Here is a 22,375-nt window from a genome sequence, read left to right as displayed (position 1 = left end):
CTTCTGGGTCGGCTGGCCGGAAGGCCGACGGCTGCCCGGTGAGTGGTTATATTCAAACAAATCTGCTTTCAGTAACTTTATGTTCCCGAGTCATTCTCGGGGGCTCTCGCACTTTAATCTGCTCGGTGAGGTGGTCTCCTGGCCCGTGAACAAACCCTGCCGTGTGTCGGCCTTTTTCTAGAACGACAGAGCGGTTCGTAGAAAGGAGTACCGTGCGTGCGATAACGTTCGACCGAAGCCCTTCGTGGTGGTCGTGGTGGTCGGTCCGCTCTTAAGGACCCCGAGCACTACCGAGTCCTCAGGTGCCCTGGGTAATCCTATCACTCGAGCTGCTCGAGTAGTCCGGAGCTCAGGCCTTGGGGGCAGGCTGTCAGTACTCGGTCCGGCCCTTTTTTGAGCCCGGGCACCACCGAACCGCGAGGACTCTTGGTCACATTCTCGCTCGCACGCGTCTCCCTTCTACCGGCTGAGTGGTCGCAAAGTGAAAAGGTGTTCACTGGGCACGGCGTGTTCCGGGCAGGGCCGTTCTATCTCCCGAGCAGGGAGTCTGTGTCTTTGTTTCTTAAGCTAGGCAGTACGGACTCGCGAGAGCTCGAAGGCTGGCTGCGCCAACACCAGCGACCACAACTATTTCGTTTCTCGGGGATGGGAAGGTCGGGAGCGGCCCGACTGAGTACTCCTCGGGACTTCCAGGCAGAGCGCCGGAGGAAACATTAAGCGTACAAAGAAATTGGAGTTTCGAGCCCAAGGAAAAGCTGCCATTATATTCACAAGACCTGGACAAAGCTTTTTCTAAAGGTTCACTCCTACATCTGCAACAAAAAAGATAAGGGCGCCGACGGCCTAGTCTGCGGCAGAGGCGTCGGCTGAGTCTTCTGAGTCGTCCCCGGGGGCTGGCGGTGGCGGCACCTCCCGCCTGAAGCCAGCCGCCACCACAGAGGCGGTACTACTAACCGCTGCCCGGGCGGCCTCCTCCTCAGCCTCGACCACTCCCTCCCGCGCCGGCTCCAGCGGGAAGTTCGGGTCCCTGCTTCGGTAGCAGGCCAGGACATGCTCAGCCACGGCATGAGCCAGGCCACGTCCCTCCCGGGCAGCGAGCTCCTGGACTGCCCAGGGCAGGGTCTCGAGGCGCTCGCAGACTTGCTGCAGCTCCAGCACTTGCCGTGCGGGGCCGTCGCCCTTCGTGTCGCCGACAAGCCGCCCAAGGCCGCCTTTCTCCATGGCCCGTCGCATCCGCCGGAGTATATCCTCCAGCATCTGCACCAGGTTAACCCGCGAGACGAAGGCCGCCTCGAGCTTCTCCTTGGCGACCCGCAGCTGTGCCTCAAGTCCCTGGTCCCCGGCCGGACCAGAAGAACCGCCAGCTGCGGCAGGGGCAGCATCCTGCTTCGCCTTGGCCACCACCTCGGACAGGGCTTGTTCACGGGCGGTCAGTTCCGCCTCGTGTTTCGCATTCTCTTCCGCCCTGGTAGCCGCGGCGGCCGCCGCGGCAGCTGCCTCGCCTTCCCGGCGACTCAGCTCGCCTTCCCGGCGACTCAGCTCACTCTCCCGCCGGGCCAGCGCCTCCTCCTGCTGGACCACCGAGTCCTCCCGGGCTCCGAGGTCAGACGCAGACAGCGCGTTGTCCACTTCCCGGATGGAGACGTCTTCTTCCCAGCGCTTGATTTCTCCTCTGATCCTCTGGAGGTCGTCTTCCCAGCGCTGGAGGTCGGCGCGCGTCTTCTCGACCGCGCCCTCTCGGCGGGCCAGCTCGGCCTGCCGCTCCTCTGCAAGCCGCTCCCGGGACGTGACCGCCGCCTCCCTCACCTGCGCCTGCCCCATCCTGGCAAGGGCATCGGCAGCCTGCCGCCTCGACGCCTCGGCCAGGCGGGCGGCGTCTTCAAGTTCCCGCGCGGCTCCCGCGCGGATGTCATCAAGGAGTTTTTGCTCCCGCGCGGCAACCGCACGGGCCGCCCGTATGATTATCACACCCCTCGGAAGTTGTATGGACACGCGTCCACTCATTTGCCCGTTGGGGTCTGCTTGATGTCTAGAAACCGCAGGGGCCACCTCCGGAAAGCTTGCCGCGTGGCATTCGGCCCGCCTTGACCTCGGTCGCGACGAAGGGCCCATTCGCAGTCTCTGTCCCATCGGCTGCCAAACGGGCCCGGGGGCTACTGTCGGTGTATTTAGAACCAGGGGTCCCTAAGTCCCGAGGCCAAACCGGCCGCCCACCACATATCACCACCCTGCAAGGTAAAAGCAGAGACTCGGGAGAGGGTGCTCGGGGCTGCGCGTGGCAGCCCCCGAGGACTCGGTGCCCCGAAGGTCCCTCTAAAGTGCTCGGGAGAGGGTGCTCGGGGCTGCACGTGGCAGCCCGCGAGGACTCGGTGCCCCGAAGGTCTCACTCAAGTACTCGGGAGAGGGTGCTCGGGGCTGCACGTGGCGGCCCGCGAGGACTCGGTGCCCCGAAGGTCTCACTGAAGTACTCGGGAGAGGGTGCTCGGGGCTGCACGTGGCAGCCCCCGAGGACTCGGTGCCCCGAAGGTCCCCCCAAGATGCTCGGGAAATAGTGCTCGGGGCTGCACGTGGCAGCCCCCGGGGACTCGGTCCCCAGAAGGTTCGCGCAAGATCGTTCAAAGACTCAAAGGGCCCCGTCGCCAGAGTGTCATCCAGTCAAGGGCCCGATGCCGCATTTAATAGGCGCGCGTGGCCTGGCATTCTGACATCCTGACATTCTCGGCTGCCCACGCCCCAGTGTCAGACCCGGCCATGCCCTGGCTGGGGGGCGTGGGTTCATTAAATGCACGGGTCCCGTCCCGTTTCCACTTGCGCACCTCGGGATAACGTTACCAGAATCGAAGCACTCGGCCTGCCACCCTGCCCTGGCAGGAGAACAAGACAGAGTGGGCGCACCGGGCACCTCTGAGGCTGTCCGGTGGGCCTTTTTTTTTGTGGCACCCCGAAGCTTCCGCAGCGGCTAGTGGTCGAATGCGCGCCGCCTTCCTCCACCGCCCCTGTCACTTCGCCAAAATGAGATGATTAGGCCTTTCTCCGTGGCACCTGGGCATTGGCATCCCCTCTTTCCCATTCAGGATATGTCGAGGTCGGCGCATCTATAAAAGGAAAGGAAGGAGGACGCTAGAGAGGACGGAGAGACGAACAACAAAAAAGAGGAGGACAAGAGAAAAACAAGAGGTCAGTCGAAGAACAAGAAATCACCACCCCCGATCACAAGACAATCAAGAAACCAGCTAGCTAGAACATAAGAGCCTCCTGCTCTTTGTAAACAGCTCTCCCTCGAGAACCAGATATACCCTTGAAGGATCTCCTTCAAGGATAGATATAACACTCATACAGGAGTAGGGTGTTACGCCTCCGCGCGGCCCGAACCTGTCCAAAAACCCGGTGTCCCCGCAAGCCATCGCATTTTATTTCCTTTTCCGCTCATTTCCCGTGCAAGCTTTTCTAGGATCATCCCCCCGGCCGAATCTCTAAAAAGGGGTCTCTCGGGATCCCTGCGACAGGAGTTCACTCTCCGACAACATCGCTCCACCGCCCGGTCGCCTAGACTACCTTGTCCCGTCCCACGCGCCTCCTGCGCACCTACAAAAAGACCTCCTGCCACGCTCGTTAGACCGTCTCGTAGCTTTTAATGCTACGGGACGGGACACGGTAGCTCTGCGCCAGCCATACTTTGGATGACCCGAAAGAGGACCTGGGGAAGGAAAATACTCGAGTGAAAAACATTTATTGTGATTTAGACTGTTCGGACACATACCTGCCCCGCGACCAGAGGGGACTAGTCGCGGGGTTTGCTCCTGTGAACTAGTGACTGGTCGCGGAGCCTGGTCGGAGGGCCTGGTTGCATGGTTGTAGGCTGGTCATGCAGGGCGGCCATGGTTCGGGACAAAACGTGACACGCGACACCTGCCGATATCTTACCAAAGTGGATCCACCCGCAAGAGGACCCTACTATCCTTTACACCGACACTCTCCTTCTAGTTTCTCTCTATTGGTTCCCTTGCAAGTTTGCAAATTTTTTAGTTTCTGATTTTGATTTTTTATTTTGGTTTTTAGGCTGAAATTTCAACACCTCGTGAGGTCATTTTTCTTGTTGTGAGAGGTATAAAATTCACATACACACATTTGTGTGATGGGATCTTAAATTCCTTTGCCTCTATACAATCAATTTGGATAGTTTTGTTGCTCGATGTTTATCTTTTCTTGTTTCTTTACAAGTTGTGATCTTTTAAGTGCTAAGACACATGGATTGATCTCAAATAGAACCTATGGTTCATATACCATCTGTGGAGTCGTGTTGCCTCAATTTTCTCTTGTTAAAACTTCTCTCTATTTTTACTTTCGTTTGAGTTTTGAGGTGCATTAGGTGATTCAAATAGGAGAATATTATCGATTTCGTAAAAAATTTGTGACGTGCCTATTCATACCACTCTAGTCGTCCATCTCGTTCCTACAATAAGGTTCTTCGTGGACATGCTTTTGGAGGTGAGCCCTAGATGAGAACAACTGCAAGCTGGAGCATGGCACTAAAGTCATCTAAGCTACTGCTGTAGGTTACGACGGTGCTCTCTGCCGAATATATATAATTGGGTGTCTCACGTTAGTAGGTGGTTAGTCTCGTTGTACTATTTATTATAATAATATTTAATTAAAATTAATTTTTTTTGTTATTTATTATATTTTATTTGGATTCTTTATTTGGACATTTTACTTTTTAAATCGTATGGCAAACAAACTGCTAATATTTTTTATAATTTTTAATTCTGAATTTAAGTATTTATTAATTGTATTTGATATATACTTTTTTTTTAATCTAGACCGTTAGATATTTATAATAATAATGAGCTGATCACTAAATTTTGCATGAGTCTAGCATTATCTCATAACTACCAGATCACATCAAACATATCTATTATATTATTATTTAGTGTTAAAATAAACCATCATGTTTGCTCATCATGTAGTTTTCCTAGAAGTTATCATGCAAATAACTTATACTCCAATTATGATGGGGCACCATGTCCAATGTGTTGCCGTCGGGAGGCAAAACGTCTTCTCCGAATTGGTTGCTGGGTGATAAGAGGAGATGCACTAAATCAGAAATAACTAACGGCAAATCCTCTCTCTCTCCCCCTCGTTAATAGTAGTACTTACTAGTACTTCAGTATAATTTTGCCCTCGCTGTGTTTTGCTTTAAGATTAGTAGCTTTTTATTATAAAAGAGTGCACCGGAGTTCACCTCGCATCGATCGACAGCTGCAATTTAAGCCCAAAATATCTTTTACCCTTGTGTGCTTCCTGCCTTCATGTTCCAGGGGGTGCTAGTGCAATCAGGATAAAACACCGCACTTCATGCAAGTGGAGTTGGCGCAAGCCACAGCGCTGTCACTACTCACTCGCCACCACGTACTTCACCAAGTTCAGCGGTACATCAATAATGCACACAACTAGCTAGTGCATTTGTGTCCAGTGGCATCCCAGCAAGTAGCAAGTGGAAACGAAATTGACACTTGCGCCAAGAATTCTGCTTCCGTTTGCAGAATTTCTACTCGTACAATCAATCAGCGCTAGTGGAAATTTCAAGCCGAAGGTGCTTCACTTCACAGCCAGCCGAAATGATCATCGGCTTCAAAATGATCCCCTGAAGGATCAAGATGCGAGCGCGATAAGCGCTAGTGGACCAGATCATTCCTCCACCACCAGCGCACTCGTTCGAATCGGAAGCTGCCGGCGAAATGATCCTCCGGCATGCAGGCAACTTTCGGGCTCCAAGTGGACTGCGGACGCCGAGCACCCATGCCCCGGCTATGGCCGGGGCCGCACACGTAGTGCGCAGCCAGGGCATGGCAGCGCAGGCGCGGCACAACCGGATCTGGCGTACGCTCTCTCTCACCACGCTTTCCGCGCGGCCGCACGCACAGCGGCACAGGCCACGAGTTCACAGCCGCAAGTCGCAACACATGCATGTGGTGGTGGCTCTGGCCACGGCGCACTAGCGCTAGCACGCGTTCTTGTCCTGTTGTCCCGTTTCCGGGAGGAGATCGATGGAGATCGAAAGCATGATCGGCCGGCCGCGCTCAAAAATCTGCGTGGATTGGTAGATCTCGTTTACCACTGATCCGCGATGGTGCGCGAGTTCTTTTTTCCGGTGCTCATGTGTGCGGAAAGAGATGGTCGGGTGCGTCTACCACGTTCTACTTGACGTGAGAACATCGGTTCATGCACGGCTGACTGGACTCCGTCTGATCAACTTTGGCTTCCTGACGCTGTACCGAAATTGGGGCCAAGTTTTCTTGTTCCAATAGGCAGTCAATTGTATATTGATCCGGCGGTTCTACTTGACGGATTCCATACTTCCATAGTTGATTCAATCGAGCTATGCATTAGCACGCTTCTTCTTCTTTGGTTGCTGGAGAGGAATAACGTACATGGTAATTACAGTTATAGATACTCATACTTCAAGCAAATGACTTTTTCAATAATAGAATTTTTATCAACTCTTATCATTATAAGAGGAAGATGTAATCAAATAAGAGTTTGCTTTCAACTTCTGCACGAGCAAGATATACACAACCCAAAGAATATATAGGTATGTAATACAGTGCACCTAAACATACAGGCACGTAATCGAATTCCTCACAGTTGCCATGAAAGTTCCCGTCAAATTATTATGTACGCTCGCAATCTTCGAAGGGCAAATCTTTTGGAGATACATACAGTGAGATCTTGATCAAGCATCTCTTTCATATTAATCACACTTTCCTTTCGACCGTCTTCTCCGAGCTTTTAATCAACCAACAAGGTCATATGGTTTAGGGGCGTAATCACACTCAATCCAACCACCACCAACACGCATATACCAAAATGGCCATGTATTATACGTAGTTTCCTTTATTCACAAGCGTAACCTATCATCATCGAAGACATCATCTAACATAATTGTACGCGTATGTTGCCACTGACACGTAAAACCCACTAAAAATCAATCTCCATATAAGTAACAACGTCACCCGTGTCTGTAACCGCCTCCGTCGCCATCACCTCTTCAATTCGCTCGCAGAAACGTGTGTGATCTCAGGCGCAAATTCGCTAGGAGACCGGTGGTCTTATCGCGCCACCGGCACAAGTGTCCATTCTTGCCATCCATGGTTGCCCAGCCCACCACAGGCCAAAAAACTAATTAATCAGATCACTCAAGCAGGCACCTACTCGGATGGATCGTAATGACTGAGTGATTAGTTGGTTAATTAATCCAGCCGTCCCGACCGGCACGTCTGACTCTCCCACCCGTTCGGCGCTACAAATACCCGCGAACCGGCGTGCGCAGCGGCGGGCAGGGAAGCGCGAGCGAGAAGCCTTTCCAAGAACGGAGCAACAAGACGGGGAGAGGGAGAGGAGGACGATGGGGGTGAGCCTTGCGCAGGCGGTGGCGGCGCTGATGGGCACGTGCGCGCGGCGGCTGTCGCGGGCGGCGCGGCGGCTGCACCTGCGCCCGCGGCAGGGGCTCGCGGCGTCCTTATCGTCGCGCGCCGTCGTGCCGTTCCTAGGCGGGGGCGGCGCGAAGAAGGCGCTCTCGTCGGCGTCGGCGTCGTCCAAGTCGAAGAGGAGGAGGAAGGCGGCGGAGGACGAGGACGGGGTGTGGAGGAAGGAGATAATGATGGGGGGGCGGTGCCAGCCGCTGGACTTCTCCGGGGTCATCTACTACGACGCCGAGGGCCGCCGGCTAGCGCAGCCGCCGCCCCCGCGGTCGCCGCTGCGCAGCCCGCTGCCGGCGTCCGTCAAGCTGGCGGCAAACGCCGGAGGGTATTAGCTAAGGAGCACTCTTTTTCACTACGAGTGTACATGGTTTTCATACCGCTGCTCTGTTTTCCTGTTTCCTCTTCTCCTCCTTGGTAATAATACGTCTCTATTTTTCTCTATCCTTTGCCTTGTGTAGTGATTAGTGAGTACCATGTACTGTATAATTTTATCCAAGCTTAGCTTGCTTTTCTTCAGAATTTGGCGCGCCTCTCCGACAGTTCTCGCTCTAGTGTTGTTTGCTTCAGCATTACTTTATTTTTTGTTCTTGTGCTTGTTTTCTCATTTCGAATATACTAGTAAAAAAACCAAGGAGTAGCAGGAATCGTATTTCTTTTTCACATCACTTTGTTACAGGGATCGGAGGACACGAGACTGACTTTTTTTTTTTCCGGATAGACTACGAGAGTTAACAATGATAAAACTGTAGTTGATCGATGGCTCTTGTATTTGGCGGACAGTGTTGCGTACATAAAATGAGATAAGTCTAGGCTAATTCTAGTTGTAATACTTAAAAAAAAAACTAGATCACATTAGAAGGAACTAAGAAGTTTTATATTAGAAAAATATGCATCTAAATTAACATTGAAAGGAACTTAAAAAAACGTAGGTGAGCCATGTGGGATCAAGCGCACTTTTAGATTTAATTTAACTCTTAAATATAACATGAGCATAAATAAATCGACTAATATTATTATACTACAAGAGTCTATTTTAAACATATATTTTTATAATATATTCTAACACAAAAGTAACAGTAAAACAAACATGACGAATAAGATAAATTATAGTGAATGTACCCATCGGCAACGTGAGATACAGAGGTCTTTTGTGATAGTGATGTAGCAGACGACAATGAAAAAGGATATAGAGAAAGCACATCATGATGATGTAGAGGAACCAGATCATAAGCAGTTGCACTGATCGTTTCTTAAAAAAAAAATCTTATCCATCCTCTTCCAGTGCATGATCTTAAGAGTGATAGGTTTTGGAGACCTGCAATTCTCGCTCTAGTGTTGTTTGCTCAAGAGTGTTGGCTTTTCCGATTGTCAGTGCACGCCGGTGTAACGAGACAGGACAGACTATATGTGGCGATGCAGAAAAGAGAAATGGGAAAAAACCTAATTGTGTGTAACTTTTGTAGCGGCGCCCAGTAGATATATATAGAGAGAATTGCGTGATTGAGATGTGTCATGATCGGATTTTTTAACCAACATGATTTTCATATATATCTGTTTGTCCACGTAACAAAAGAATAAAACTGCAAAAGAAAGTTGCACCTACGCAAGCTACTGGACTCAATTTTATCAGACCATTCACGCATGTGTGTCCTTTGCCTCGGCTCGACGAGACGAACGAGTGCACGTGTGTTTTCTTAATCCTCTCATCCACACATGTTAAAGAGGGTGGAGAAGACAATTCCTTTTAAATTAATTTTCTTCCACCTCTACTTAGTAAGATGAGACTAAAAGATACACGCATCTCTAATTAGTTAAGCATTTATGATTTATTTGAAATTCTCCTTTAATATAATAAGGTAGCCCATATACCTAACAATCTAGATGTATATTAACGCTCTCATCCAACTGAGCTACTAGTTTTTTTTAGCCTAACTGAGCTACTAGTTGTAATACCCTGCAAAATTGCTTTGAGAGTTCTTGATCACTGTGGCTCGATTGTCGAGGTTAGTTAGTACACTGATCAGTCGCAGAAATAACACGTTCGCCTCTACCCGTGTCTGAATGGGATAGCACTACCTCACAAGCCGGCCATTCTAATCTCAAATCTGAACCCCTTAAAAACCAAGTGGCCATACGCCGATTAAACCGAACGACAGCTCAAGTTTCGTAGTCCTCTATCATCATCTTCTTCTTGTTTATTTTTTTTGCACCAAAAGGGAGGAGCTTGACTTAAACGGGACGAATCAGTTGACAGAATAATTCCGGTGGAACTACCCATTATGCGTTCTGGTCTGAATGTTTGTTGGGATTCAAGGTCAAGCAAGCCATCCAACGCCCGGGACCCATTAGCACAATGCTATAACTTTTTCCCGACATGCTTCAACTTGAATTGTAGTTTCGTGGGAGCAAACTAAATTATCTACAGCCAAGTTATAAAACGATTTTGATATGCCAGCTGATACTATTATCCTCGAGAAATGCACTGTGCTCTATCTTTAAAAATGAAAAAAAAAAGTGTTCAAACTCTGATTGTGCCTGCAGCTACGATTTTTCGGAGTATGCATTGAAATTAAGGTAAGCTCGACAGCGCGTATTCACCAGTGGACAGTGACCATATACATGTGGTCACTTCGGCAGTGGCGAAATGGCCAAGGAGCAAATAATTCGTGGGAAAACGATGGCGCCACCACCCTGATGAAGGATCTCGCATGGCGTCATCGCCAACCGTCTCACTGTCACGCCAGTCGCCAGTACGACGGGCTGCCCAAATCTTGCAGGATGGGGCTCCCAGGCCGAAGCCTGCAGACGAAACGTCCGGAGCCAGTGCCGCAGATGGAAAGCAACTGAAGAACAGCGTTCAATGTTGCACCTACCTATCCTTCAGACATTCACGCCTCCAGCCGTCCTCCTCGATCAGTAATCATACGTGATTCTGCTTTCGACATTAGAACCGAAACAAAATTGGCAAACTGATCGTGGAAACAGAAACCTCAAACCACAAACCTGAATTTTGCTACAAAGGATGAAATGAAGCAAAAGAATTTACAAGTCACAGCTCACAAAGCAATTGAAAGAGATTCAGTTCACAACTACTGTACGAGCAAGCGCACGAATCCACCTATTTTTTACATTGACGCGAACGCACGCACCACACCATGCAATGATGCAACTTTGCAGAGGCCACCAAAAAGACCATGCGTTTACCTGTAGGCACCAGTGTTATCTAAATATCTGTGTCTAAATTTATTTATCAAATCAGACACTCTGAATTCGAGTCGGATTCCAACACAAGTATCGAATTTCGAGTTGTATTTCGCGTGTTTAAATTTTTTTTACCGAATCACGTCTGTGTATGTGGCACACATGCACCGGCTCACGTCTGGCGGTCGGCCTCGTCGCGTCGCGTCGCGTCAGGGCCAGAACCTGCAGCACACTGGCTTGTTGCCGCCGTGCTGCCGCTTCTTAACTGCGTCGCCAACGCCCGCCTGCCGGGCCTCTCCCTGCAGTGCCACCTCACGGCGCCGTCGCGGTCCTCCTGCTCCTCGTGACCCGCCGCGCCGTCCTTGGCGTCGTACTCCTGTTTGCGGCCGCGTTCGCGCAGGATCAGGCCGTCCACCAGCTCGACGGCCACCTGCTCCTTGGTCAGCCCCGGGACGTCTCATTCCAGTCCATCGGCGGCCGGGCGTCACCGACTCCATCGTCGGGGAAGAACCTGTCGAGCAGCGTGCGAGACAGCGCCAACGACATGCCGGTTTTCTTCTTGCTGGAGTGTTTGTGTTGGATTGCTGACCAGTGACGAGCTTCCTCTTGTTTGACGGATCAAATCACCACGAAAAAATTATGGAAAAACTCATAGATGTGGGGAGTTTAGTAGTGAATCACCGCACGAAATTTCAGACTAGAAAACAATTTGTGTAGAGAGAAATAAAAAAGATAAATCGCAGATTGGTGAAAGATATATATCTGGAGTTTGGACTAGGGGTGAAAATGGATGATAGGGAATCCGAATTATCCGATTTCGTATCTGTTAAAATATGAATATGGATATCTGTATCCGTATTCGTTTCTGAAATGGATATTAAAATGGATATATTCGAATTCGTTTTCGAGATTCGGATTCAAATGTGGATATCCGAATTCGAGATATATCCGATTCGTATCCGTATTCGTCAACCAGAGAACCAAATTTTTCTAAAGTTTTAGAAATTTCAGATATGAACGAAATTCCAACCTAATCAAATTGGAACAAATTTTAGTCAAATTTCAGTTAAATTTTATCAAAAATTTAAATTTTCAACATGAATTTTGAACAAAATTTCTAAAATTCTGGCCCAATCAAATTAGAACAAATTTCAGTCGAATTTATCAAATTTCAGTCAAATTTTTTCAAAAATTTAAATTTCCGACCTGAATTTCGAAGATCGAGTAGATATCCGAATGCGGATTCGTATTCGAACTATCCGATTCGTATTCGTATTCGAGAATATCCGGATTCGTATTCGCATTCGGATTAAAATATGATAAATTATACTATTCGAATTCGATTCCATACATATTCGATCCGATTCCATCCCTAGTCTGAACTAGGATTGGACGGTATTTGAAATGCCGACCACCCCTACCTCGTGTTTTCCTTAATTTCCCTACTAAATCGCGACTAAAAAACCTCCAAAAAAGCTACAAGTATGGATGACAACGGTACAAAATTTCAGTCACAAATTCAATTTCTGTGGAAGGAGAGCTAAAAAAAGAGAATTTTGCAACCCAAAGCCGGACACCCTGCATCTATTATTTGCAGGGCCAATAGATTGGCAACACATGTTCTCTTTGCCAACAAAAATTAACTGCTTTTGGAAGCTAATCTGATTGTTACGGAACATACGCGCCGGTGCCAAATACTTCGCGTCTTTGTCGACTCTGCACTGTCACACATGTCACAGGATCATCCGTTCTTCAACTTTGTGCCGTCGTCCGTCCTCTGTTGCTTCGTACTCGCTGCGAGATGTGGGCGGAGCGGCCGATTGACGTTGCAGCTGGTGTGAGAGCGACGAAAATGTCGCCGCGGGAATGATGCTCCATCGAGAGATCTTGATGACCTGCTCTGTTGATGGTACTTGGATTAGCAGAGAACTTGAGAGAGATTGAGCTTGATCCTTGTGTAGCATGTGGCTGTATACATTGGAGCACGATGATGTGGGAAACATGAAGATGGTTTCTAAATGCACATTGCTCGATCATTGTAGCTCCAGCATACTAGCATGGAACAAAATGGATCTAACAAGCGCTTGATTATTTGGGCATATAGTTGTCTTGTGTGTATATGTACAAAAGCATTCCGCTTGATTATTTGTGCATGTAGTTGTCTTGTTTGTGTATATGTACAAAAGCATTCTCTGAACTATTTCAGACTCGGTCTCTGGAACTTGTAGTGTTATGTTGTCTTCCCTCAAAAGATAAGAAATCTATAGTGAAGTCCTCATCGGATTACATATCGAATATTTAATCAAAATAATGAAATAATAGAGCATGAAATTGATCACGTTTTAGTTCAACTTATTTTAACAGAAAACCACTATATCAAACTCCATTCCAAAATGAGAGCATAGAATTTTTCTGAATGATATATATGAAGTCCAAGAAGAATAAAGAAGTTGGATAAAGCTTTATAGATTCCTATCTTGCAAATGACTCTATGGGAAAAGGGAGGCCTACAAGAATAATAAAATACAAGATTACCGTCAGGATAAAGAACTTGGACATGATAATATTCAATTTTTCAGTAGAATGATACCATTTTCATATGCATTTGGTCATACTGGTTTGACGATTGTCCTATGTTCAGCAATTACGTAGAACTTGAACTTTTTGCAAGAACATGACACTTTTGCTCCATCACGAACAAATTCCATCAAGAATGACTATTGTCCTTGTATACCGGTATCAATAACTTTGTATTGGTGACTAGATGCGTCCTGGCCATTATTATATGCACAACATCCCACCACTATATCAAATTCTCCTCGAAATATCTCAAACATTGTAGGTGGATATGCTTTTGAAGCTTGTACTAACATCTGCACCTGTGGCACCTTAGGAACTATTTGGCTTGCATTAAAGTCACCCTCCAATTCTGCAAACCTTCTATCATCCACCGCTTTCTCAAAATGATTGAAGAAATCCAATAAATTAAGACGAATGTGCAAATATCTTTTCAGTAATGCATTGAGGCCCACACTTCTTTGTGTGGATTTCATATCTGCACAAAATGCATGTCGACCATAAACCAAAGCCCACTTCTCCTTATTTTGAAATAATTTACTAAACCACTCATTATCTTTCAACTTGTACCTCTCTATCATCTCGTTCCAAGCTACGATGAATTCATCCTCATAATAAAAAAACACACTTTCCAAAAAAAATTGAATTTTTTTGGAACCCTAGAAAATATAGCTCAAATGTATAGTAGCATTTTGGTACATATGCCATATACAAAGGCGATGTGTTGAATCAGGGGAAACCGTCTCAACTACATTGATAATGGCAGCACATTGGTCAGTTAGTATTGTCTTTGGTTCCTTTCGAGACATTGCTCTCTTAAAAGTTTGAAACAACTACTCAAATGTAGCAGTTGTTTCATCATACAATAGTGCACAACCAAAAATTACTGTTGTGATGATTGACACGAACAAAAGGAGCAAATGGTTTTCCATAACTGTTTGTTCTATATATTGTGTCAAAACATATCATATCTCTAAAATAATTATAGTCTAGGACTGACCTTGCATCTGCCCAAAATATATTAGTCATCATCTCATCTTCATCGACTTGAATTGCATAAATTAAGAATAGATTCTCCATTTTCTTATCCTGCAAGTACTGAAGAATAGCACCGGTGTCTCCTTCTTGGATTGATTGCATACACTTTGAGCGCAAATAATTTCGATAATCCTTTTGAGTTAAGTTAAGGCACACCTCATGTCCAGATTTGGGTCTGACACCTGAATCATTCAATATGTCAATCTGAGCTTTTTGTGCCTCTATTATCCTTCTCTGCAAACACAACAAATTACGCTTGTTTGGTGATACAAGTTCGTGATTGTGTCATGCTTCAAAAACTGCTAATAAGATATTTTCTACTCGAATTGATTTTGATAGTCATGTTTGTCATACAACCAACTCTTGTATCCGATCGATTTCTCTGCTTTGCCTCCGATGGATTCTTCTTATTGAATCCTTACTTTGAGCAAACAAACTTCTTTGTTCGAATCACTTCTGTTGATTTGGATGGGTCATGCCAATACTTTCTTATACCGAAGCCACATTGTCCTACATAAGCATTATAGAATCCATATGCTATATCTTCACTATCAAATTCTATGCCAACCACCGGCTCCATCTTCTTACTGTCATCTTGAGTCCTTATGGTTTCCCATATCACCATCTACGACACAACACAAATAAGTGGCATCTCAATTAGAAGACATAATTGTGTCCCTGTTATATGCTAGGTAGTAGATTGATGGTTGGCTAGGCATGTAACTCTTAGATCTAAAGATTAACAGACCTGGTAAAGATGGGAGATTGGATGTGATATCTGTCATGTCTTCACGTTATGGAGTATGAATGAAGCAGAGGAAAAGGAGAACGTCTCGGCTTGCTTACTGAGACTAGGACGATCCCGCGTTGACGCAGAGTCGAAGAAAGATGATCCGCGACACGTGACGGCGCAGAGTCAAAGAACAGATGATCCCACGACGCCCTCATCGGTGCGGAGTCGGCGATGGCGCGAATGTTCCGTAGCAGTCAGATTAGCTTCCAAAAGCAGTTAATTTTTGTTGGTAAAGAGGACAGGTGTCGCCGATCTAATAGCCTGCAAATAATAGGTGCAGGGCGCCATGCCCTAGATCAGGACTCTCACCTCGTGTTTTCATTAATTTTCCGACCAAATCGCGACCAAAAAATCCGAAACAAATCACAGGAATGTATGACACAATTTCGAATCTGGGTACAAAGTTTCATTCGCAAATCCAATCTGTGGCAGCAGAACTAAAAGGAGAAGTTTGGAGTGAAATGCCGACCACCCCTCACCTCGTATTTTCGTTAATTTCCCACCCAAATCGCAACGAAAAGGTCTGAAACAAATCACAAAGTTTCGAAGCACTGTACGAATTTTCAGTTGTAAACTCAACGTATGGAAGGAGAAAGAAAAAGGAGACGTTTTGAAACCGGGTTGATCGGTACGTAACTTCATTCCCGAACCAAATCGCGACCATAAATTCTGAAAACCTTCACAGAGACGGGGAGCACGATGGAAAAACGCCATGAGAAGTTTCAAGCTCAAACACGGTCTATGGAGAGGGAACCAAAAATGGAAAAATTCTTGACGTATGATGATCGAAATATGTGTGTTCCTTCGTCTAGCTCTCTAGCTGTATGCATTCGTCCAAAGTCGCGTTTTCCTTGTCTGCATCAGTGATCCAATGAAGTAGCTGAAAACATGACATATATACTGCTCAAACTCACATGACATGCTGCAAAGAGTTGCAAGAAATAGCGTTAAGAAAGAAGCCCGGCCACGAAGGCCCGGCCGGCGGGACGTGCTAAGCAAGACGATGAGGGACATGCATGAACTGTTTGATCTTGAGCTGAGAAATAACAGGTCAGTCGGGCGGGGCTTGGGGAAGACGGATCGCCTAAAAATTTTTCACGGCCGTGATGCACCCCTAGTGAAAAGACCTGGGAGCAACGGCTCTTATGGATCGATCCAGGCTGAGCGCGTGAGAAGTTCAGTAGAACGCCGTTCTTTCCTGATGGCGCAAGCAGTGCAGAAGTTGCAAAATTTTATTGTGTGACTCTGTCTTCGAAAGAGTTGTATCGTTCAGTTTCACTTGCTTAAAACAAACAATAACTACTACTACTACACACAATTTAGTCTTCTAGGACATCCAATTCATCCTAGTTCTCATGATGCCGATCTGAAGTGGGGGACTCAAAGCGCAGTCGATGCCTGCGAGTCTACTACCAGATGCTTACAATAAGGGTCATATCAACTAACTTGGTACCCCCAACCTTTCGATGCATCGCCGGTGGCAATTTTATGACGCGTCTCTGGTTTCCGGTTTCGATCAACAATTTTGATCCACCCCTATACTGCAATTTTCAGACAAAACAACAGATCAGTAAATTCTCGGCATCAGCATGAATAAACATCAACCTGATTAAATCAATTATGACAGTCTCATATAAAGTTAACAGAGATTTTGCACAACATTGTCTAACACAAAAGATTGTCTTAAGAACACCTTCAAATGACAATTAGTCGAGTGTTCCAAAAATGCATATAGGATGCAAGAGGGTTATCACATGAAAAATCTATTTAACACCATGCTACCCATTTCATTTGACATTGCAGTCACAAGTAACTGGTTACTTGTGACCTACAGACCTAAAGCAATTTACACTGATTAAAGTAGAGTACTCCTCACATTTCATTTTGATGTATTGTAACTTTACAATCAGACATCAGAATCTCTGGATAAGTAAAACTACCAGAAATTTAATTGCAGGCTATATAACCAAATTAGTTTTGACTAGTAGTATATACAACAGATTCAAGAGAGATCAACTGTCTTACTTGATATAGTTTGATTCAGACTTATCAAAGCCTGACATGAAAAGGGTTACCAATTTCTGTACAGAATCAAAACTAACTGAAGGATACACCCGAGCAGACGTAGTTCTCAATTGCTCCTTTGTGTTTTGGCTCAATGAACTTAGTGCTCTGCCCTCTGCAGAAGAATCATTTGAGAGAAACGGAAGAAACGAGAAAGACAACGGCAAGAATTTCTGAGCAACTTCTTGGTGCATTTCAGAAGGGTCTTCAGTATAACCAAACGCCCCACATATTTGACCGCCAGCTTGTGTGGTGCAACCCCAGAATCGTAATGCAGAGGATACAGAGATTGATCTCCTAGGATCCCCCATAAGGAAGCAGGCAAGTTTTGAGGGATCTGCAAACCAAACTGAGATTCTCTACAAAATTTAGCAACTATTAGCTAATATCAGAATATGTATGCACTGGGTTAATACAAAAATAAATTAAACAGGAAAATTTTACCTCAAGAAGTTGTTCGATTTCATTCCATATCTCTGTACTCAATCTCCCGTCACTAATTTTACCATTTGTCCTTGCAGCGTCATATACTAGTTTCAGTAATGAAGGATAAGCCAGTCTTCCTAGGTCAGTATTCTCAGGTAGTTCCCTCACATATCTAAATAAGACCTGTCTTTTGTATAGCACAATACATAAGTTTAGGATCCTGACTGAAGTTAAGGTTATGACCAAGCAAGGTGAACCTATACCTTGCTCTGTCAGTAGTATCTATCAGCCGCAGAACTTCCTCTGTATTGTTGCAATCATACATAACCACATAAAATTCCGATTGTGAACTACTCCCTCCAGATAAAAAGAAGTTAAGGAGTTTCTGAAGAACCAAGACTAAACAGATCGAATCCATTCGAGTAAAACTCCAAGCTCCTCTTCTACAGTCTATCCTATGAAAAACAGCAGCTAAAATGAATGTTTCGTCCTCATCAGTAGTATTATAGCTAACTTAATCACCTACCCCTCCAAGGACTCTTGAGTAAAATTGACTTGGGCATCTACCTTCTTCAATCGGTCAAGGGGCTCAAGTAGCATCGATGATTAAATAAGAAAAAAAATCCTGTCAACTTCAAGACATATACATGACACAAGATCACGTTCAAGTATTTTACTTTACTAGCCTCCAGCTTTATCATCGATAGATTGGCAGCGCACTCGGTAAGCGAATTCCCAATCTTACAGCCCATCAATTGCTCCGCAGTAGGATCCTGAGACTGTATAACCAGGCATGTCTGGAAGCCTTCACTTACATAATACTGCAACATGGAGAAGAATAATTCTTTCATGAACCAACATAGTGGGGAGATGATTCATATAACATAATCTAAAACCACACTCTAATATGACCCTGACTAGCAGTTTTACAATATATTCAGCTTCATTTTTAAGGTCATCAACGCCGCAGCAAATCGAAAGGTCACACAAAAACTACAATTTTCCATCAACATAACGATGACGACGATTCCCGGAGAAAATAAGCTCTCACCTGGGCGGCGACAGCGGCCACGGTGGTCTTGCTGGGGCCGTCCTTACCGAGGAAGGTCAACAGCTTCGAAGGCGGACTGGCGCCATTAGAACTGATAATTTCCATGCGACGTCTGCGTCCTCTCGGTGGGCGACAACGAGGGCCTGCCTTGCCGAGACAACCAAGGACGGCGCCATTCTCCGTCTCCTCGGTTTCCCTCGTGAGCTCGTTGGATTTCGCGAGGCTCCGGCTAGGTATTTGCTTGGTCTCTCTCGCTGTAGCTGTTTAATGGGAAATTTGATTATAATAGGAAATTTGATTATATGTATTAAAGTTGATTATTTTTTTATAATATATCCGACGTTGATTATTTTTTGATAATATATTCCACAAAGATCAGTTTGTAACAAAATTTATCTTTCACCTCTCTTACTCAATAAAAATTTTATTATAAACTAGTCTTTATAGAATATATAATCAATTTTAAACATATTATTAAAAATTGATCAACTTAAAAATATACACGTAATTTTTCGCTTAAGGTTGGAAAGGATAGGACTCACGGACACAAACACAACAAAACCCCCACCTTTGCTGCCTCTCCCCGATCCCACCGACCACCGAACCCCGCCGCGATGTCCGACCACCGGGCGAAGAGGCCGTCCGACGCTGCAACCTCCCCGGCAGCGAAGCGCGCCCGCGACCCGTCGGCCCCGGCGTTCCCCACCTACAAGGACGCGCTCGACCTACCCCCTAAGATCCGCCTCCTCTGCGAGATCCTGGGCTCCGCCGCCCCCGACGTGGACGCCGCGCTCGACGACGCCGACGTCCGCGTCACCACCGCCGACGTCGAGCAGGTCCTCCGCTTCTCCTACGCGCATCCGCGCGCGGCCGTCGCCTTCTTCCGCTGGGCGGGCCACCGGCACCTCGGCCACAACCACTCCCCCTACTCATGGAACCTCGTCGTCGACATCCTCGGCAAAAACCGCCTCTTCGATCCCATGTGGGAAACCGTCGGCTCCATGCATTCCCAGCGCCTGCTCTCTCTCGCCACCTTCGCCTCCGTGTTCTCCTCCATGGCGGCCTGCCCCGGCAGCTCCCCGCTCAAAGCGTTTGTGGAGATGCCGCGCTACGGCATGGAACGCAACACGCCCGCGCTCAACTCGCTCCTCTCCGCGCTCTGCCGCGCCAACCGCCTCGACGACGCCCGCGCCGCGATCCCAGTGGCGCGCGCCGAGGCCGGCACTCGCCCGGACGCTGATTCCTACGCCATCCTCCTTGAGGGCTGTGAGGCTGCCGCTGACCCGCGGGTTGCACGCGAGGTGTTCGACGAAATGGTGCGCGCCATCGGCTTTGATCCAGCCAACGTGCCTGCCTATGACTCCTTCCTCACTACGCTTGTTTCAAGTGGCCCCTCCACGGCGTTACCGGAAGCAATGGAGTATCTGGTTGTCTTAAGCCACCACGGGTGTTCACCGGGAGAGAAGTTCTTCCGTGCTGCTCTCGCCGCACACCTTGAGGCGCGTGAATTGCATGGTGCAATGATGCTTTGGAATGACTTTGTCGGATGTCGGGGGTTCGTCCCAGATATGGAAATGTACAATACAATGATCATGCTGCAGGGCACTCTCGGGCATGCCGAGGTTATAGTGGAGTATCTGGACGACATGGCCTTCAATGGAGTGTTCCCTGATGCTGACACATACAATGTAGTCCTCCAGTTTTTGCTCAAGGGGAGGAAGCTCCGGGAGGCAGCGGCGATCTTTAGCGAGATGGTCAAGAATGAGTGTTGGCCAAATGAGGCAAACTGTACACTTTCACTTCGCATGTTCTTGGATACACGTGATTGGGAGATGGGGATCAAGGTGTGGAACTGCATGGTAGCGAATAACCTGCCTCCACTGGAGGAGAGTGGGAACATGCTTGTATCAAAGCTGAAGGATGATAGACTACCTGAGGCGTGCAAGTTTGCAGAAGACATGATCGATCGGGGTATCAAGTTAAGCTCGTCAACGCTGTCGAAGCTGAAGCAGTGCCTGCAGAAGATTAAGAAAGGAGAGATCCACGATCACCTACTTAGGAAATGGAAGGCACACTAGTCTGTTGAGCTCTCTTATATGGGTCAACAGGATTGGAGACAAGTGAGATCGTTTCTTCACAGCTTCATGGTGACTTTTTTGCAGCGAGCGCTTATCTGTGGAAGTTTATTTCCAGTGCAATTTCTAAAATTTAGGTGTACTGTGTACAATGTAACATACCATGTGAGGATGTTTAGTATCTTAAGACTTCAACCTCCTAACATGTCCTCTCTTTTGGTGCATTCGTTTCTTCCTTAGAGATTTTAGTTTTTCTCTTTATTTTGAGTTTTCTCTTGTCCTTTTGGATACGGCATGATCTTTGACATGACTTTTCAATGAATCTTTTATGAGAAAATGACGTTTTGCTGACTGGAAAGGGCCATCAGTTAGCAAGAAGTCGAGTCTAGTTAGATTTGATGATACAGTGTTTGAAAATGCAAATGTTATTATTAAGTTTCATCCGGGAAATGGAGTTTAGCCAACTTGTGCATAAACTACTTTCTAATGTATTGCTGCGTTGTTGCTTGGTTCATAAGAAGGAACCTTTAAGCAATGGAGGAACTACTGGTGGTGTGCCACCTGATGATTATAATTTGCAGGAAAGTTAATATTGGGCAATATAACATTAAATTGACAATGCACATGCCGGGAAGTACGAGTGCTGGCTGCATTTTACCGGTACAATTTAGCAGAGAGTGATAGTGATATTCAGTATGTCAGTACGGCAGCCTTGACAGTGCATTTCTTCAGTGCAATATTTCAGAGTTTGAAGCATTTTGGGCTTGAATGGCGTTACAGTTCTCTAGTATGAAGCTGTGCTACTTCGTGTGTCACTGCCTGCTTCCGTTTTGTTGTCGTCACGGGCACTGTTTTGTCACTTTTGTGGCTGCGAACTTGTTGGGCTAGTTACCACGGGCGTCCTCGCGTTGCGGTTGTGGAGGCATGGCCGTGCGCCGGCGGTGCCGTGCTGAGTGTAAGCTAGGTACCAGCATTGGTGGCACGGGTGAGCGGCTGAGCGCCGGACCGCTTGACGCTGCAACCGCCCGCACCCGGCCGGCGCGACTGGTCTTTTTTTTTTTTTTTTTTTTTTTTTTTTTTTTTTTTACAACGGGCTCCTTTTATCCGGACTTTCATTGGAGATCTTAATAGTGAATGTGCGGGACGGGGTCGAACCCGGTTGAACTGACTCCACCCATGAAACGCTGCCATCGCTCACGACTAGTCTCTTACCTTGGCTTTCGCCTTCGCGTCAGGCCCCAGGCTCCGGGTCGCCGAGCATTCGTGGCCAAGTCAAGCCGTTTCGCCAAGCTTTGCCGTGGAAATAGCCTTAGCTATTGGCAAAAGATTTTCCTTTTAACACACAGCAAAATCTGCTTGCTGACCGAGTTTGTGGGATGTTTTTTTAATATTTTTATAAAATAAACGAGTTATAATAGATTCGAAAATTTCTATCGTATATCTTGCACGATCAAACAATCCGTAATTAAAGTTAATTTCTCATCTCCTCCATTGTCAATTATTTAAAAATGTTCAATCAATTTTAAAAGTATTAACACACTATTATTTCCTTCTATTTATCCGATACATTCTCAAATTATTATTTTTTTAATTATTATTTTTTATAAATTTTTTTAGCTTCTTAGTTATATTGATTTCAATAGAACATGTGCGTGGTTTCTAGTAAATA

The 22,375-nt window shown here is 46.7% G+C and overlaps 3 protein-coding genes and 1 pseudogene across 3 annotated transcripts; 2 read left to right on the top strand and 2 right to left on the bottom strand.

The window, feature by feature from the left end:
• Positions 1 to 7,082: 7,082 nt before the first annotated feature.
• On the top strand, positions 7,083 to 8,130 carry LOC133917681 (uncharacterized). The gene has a single exon (XM_062361555.1). It carries the CDS (start codon positions 7,406 to 7,408, stop codon positions 7,811 to 7,813), a length of 408 nt encoding a protein of 135 aa, XP_062217539.1. The 5' UTR covers positions 7,083 to 7,405; the 3' UTR covers positions 7,814 to 8,130.
• A 2,724-nt stretch (positions 8,131 to 10,854) lies between these two features.
• On the bottom strand, positions 10,855 to 11,228 carry LOC133918060 (17.8 kDa heat shock protein-like). The gene is made up of 2 exons (XM_062361825.1): positions 11,175 to 11,228; positions 10,855 to 11,112 (listed from the first exon to the last, which is right to left on the bottom strand). The coding sequence occupies exons 1-2, from the start codon at positions 11,226 to 11,228 to the stop codon at positions 10,855 to 10,857; spliced, it is 312 nt and encodes a 103-aa protein (XP_062217809.1).
• A 5,271-nt stretch (positions 11,229 to 16,499) lies between these two features.
• Positions 16,500 to 18,807, bottom strand: LOC133918059 (uncharacterized protein At1g26090, chloroplastic-like; annotated as a pseudogene).
• A 359-nt stretch (positions 18,808 to 19,166) lies between these two features.
• Positions 19,167 to 20,930, top strand: LOC133919653 (pentatricopeptide repeat-containing protein At1g77360, mitochondrial-like). Its single transcript, XM_062364107.1, has one exon. It carries the CDS (start codon positions 19,246 to 19,248, stop codon positions 20,707 to 20,709), a length of 1,464 nt encoding a protein of 487 aa, XP_062220091.1. The 5' UTR covers positions 19,167 to 19,245; the 3' UTR covers positions 20,710 to 20,930.
• The last annotated feature ends 1,445 nt before the right edge of the window (positions 20,931 to 22,375 follow it).

This window comes from Phragmites australis, chromosome 5, assembly GCF_958298935.1.
Source record: "Phragmites australis chromosome 5, lpPhrAust1.1, whole genome shotgun sequence".
NCBI lineage: Eukaryota > Viridiplantae > Streptophyta > Magnoliopsida > Poales > Poaceae > Phragmites > Phragmites australis.
This window is presented reverse-complemented; position numbering and strand designations above follow the sequence as displayed.

Excerpts from the sequence above, each read along its gene's own strand:
- LOC133917681 (XM_062361555.1), top strand. The coding sequence starts at position 7,406 with ATGGGGGTGAGCCTTGCGCAGGCGGTGGCGGCGCTGATGGGCACGTGC.
- LOC133919653 (XM_062364107.1), top strand. The coding sequence starts at position 19,246 with ATGTCCGACCACCGGGCGAAGAGGCCGTCCGACGCTGCAACCTCCCCG.
- LOC133918060 (XM_062361825.1), bottom strand. The coding sequence starts at position 11,228 with ATGTCGTTGGCGCTGTCTCGCACGCTGCTCGACAGGTTCTTCCCCGAC. Across the intron at positions 11,113-11,174 it reads GGTTCTTCCCCGACGATGGA|GTGGCCGTCGAGCTGGTGGA; the intron begins GTCGGTGACGCC and ends ACCAAGGAGCAG.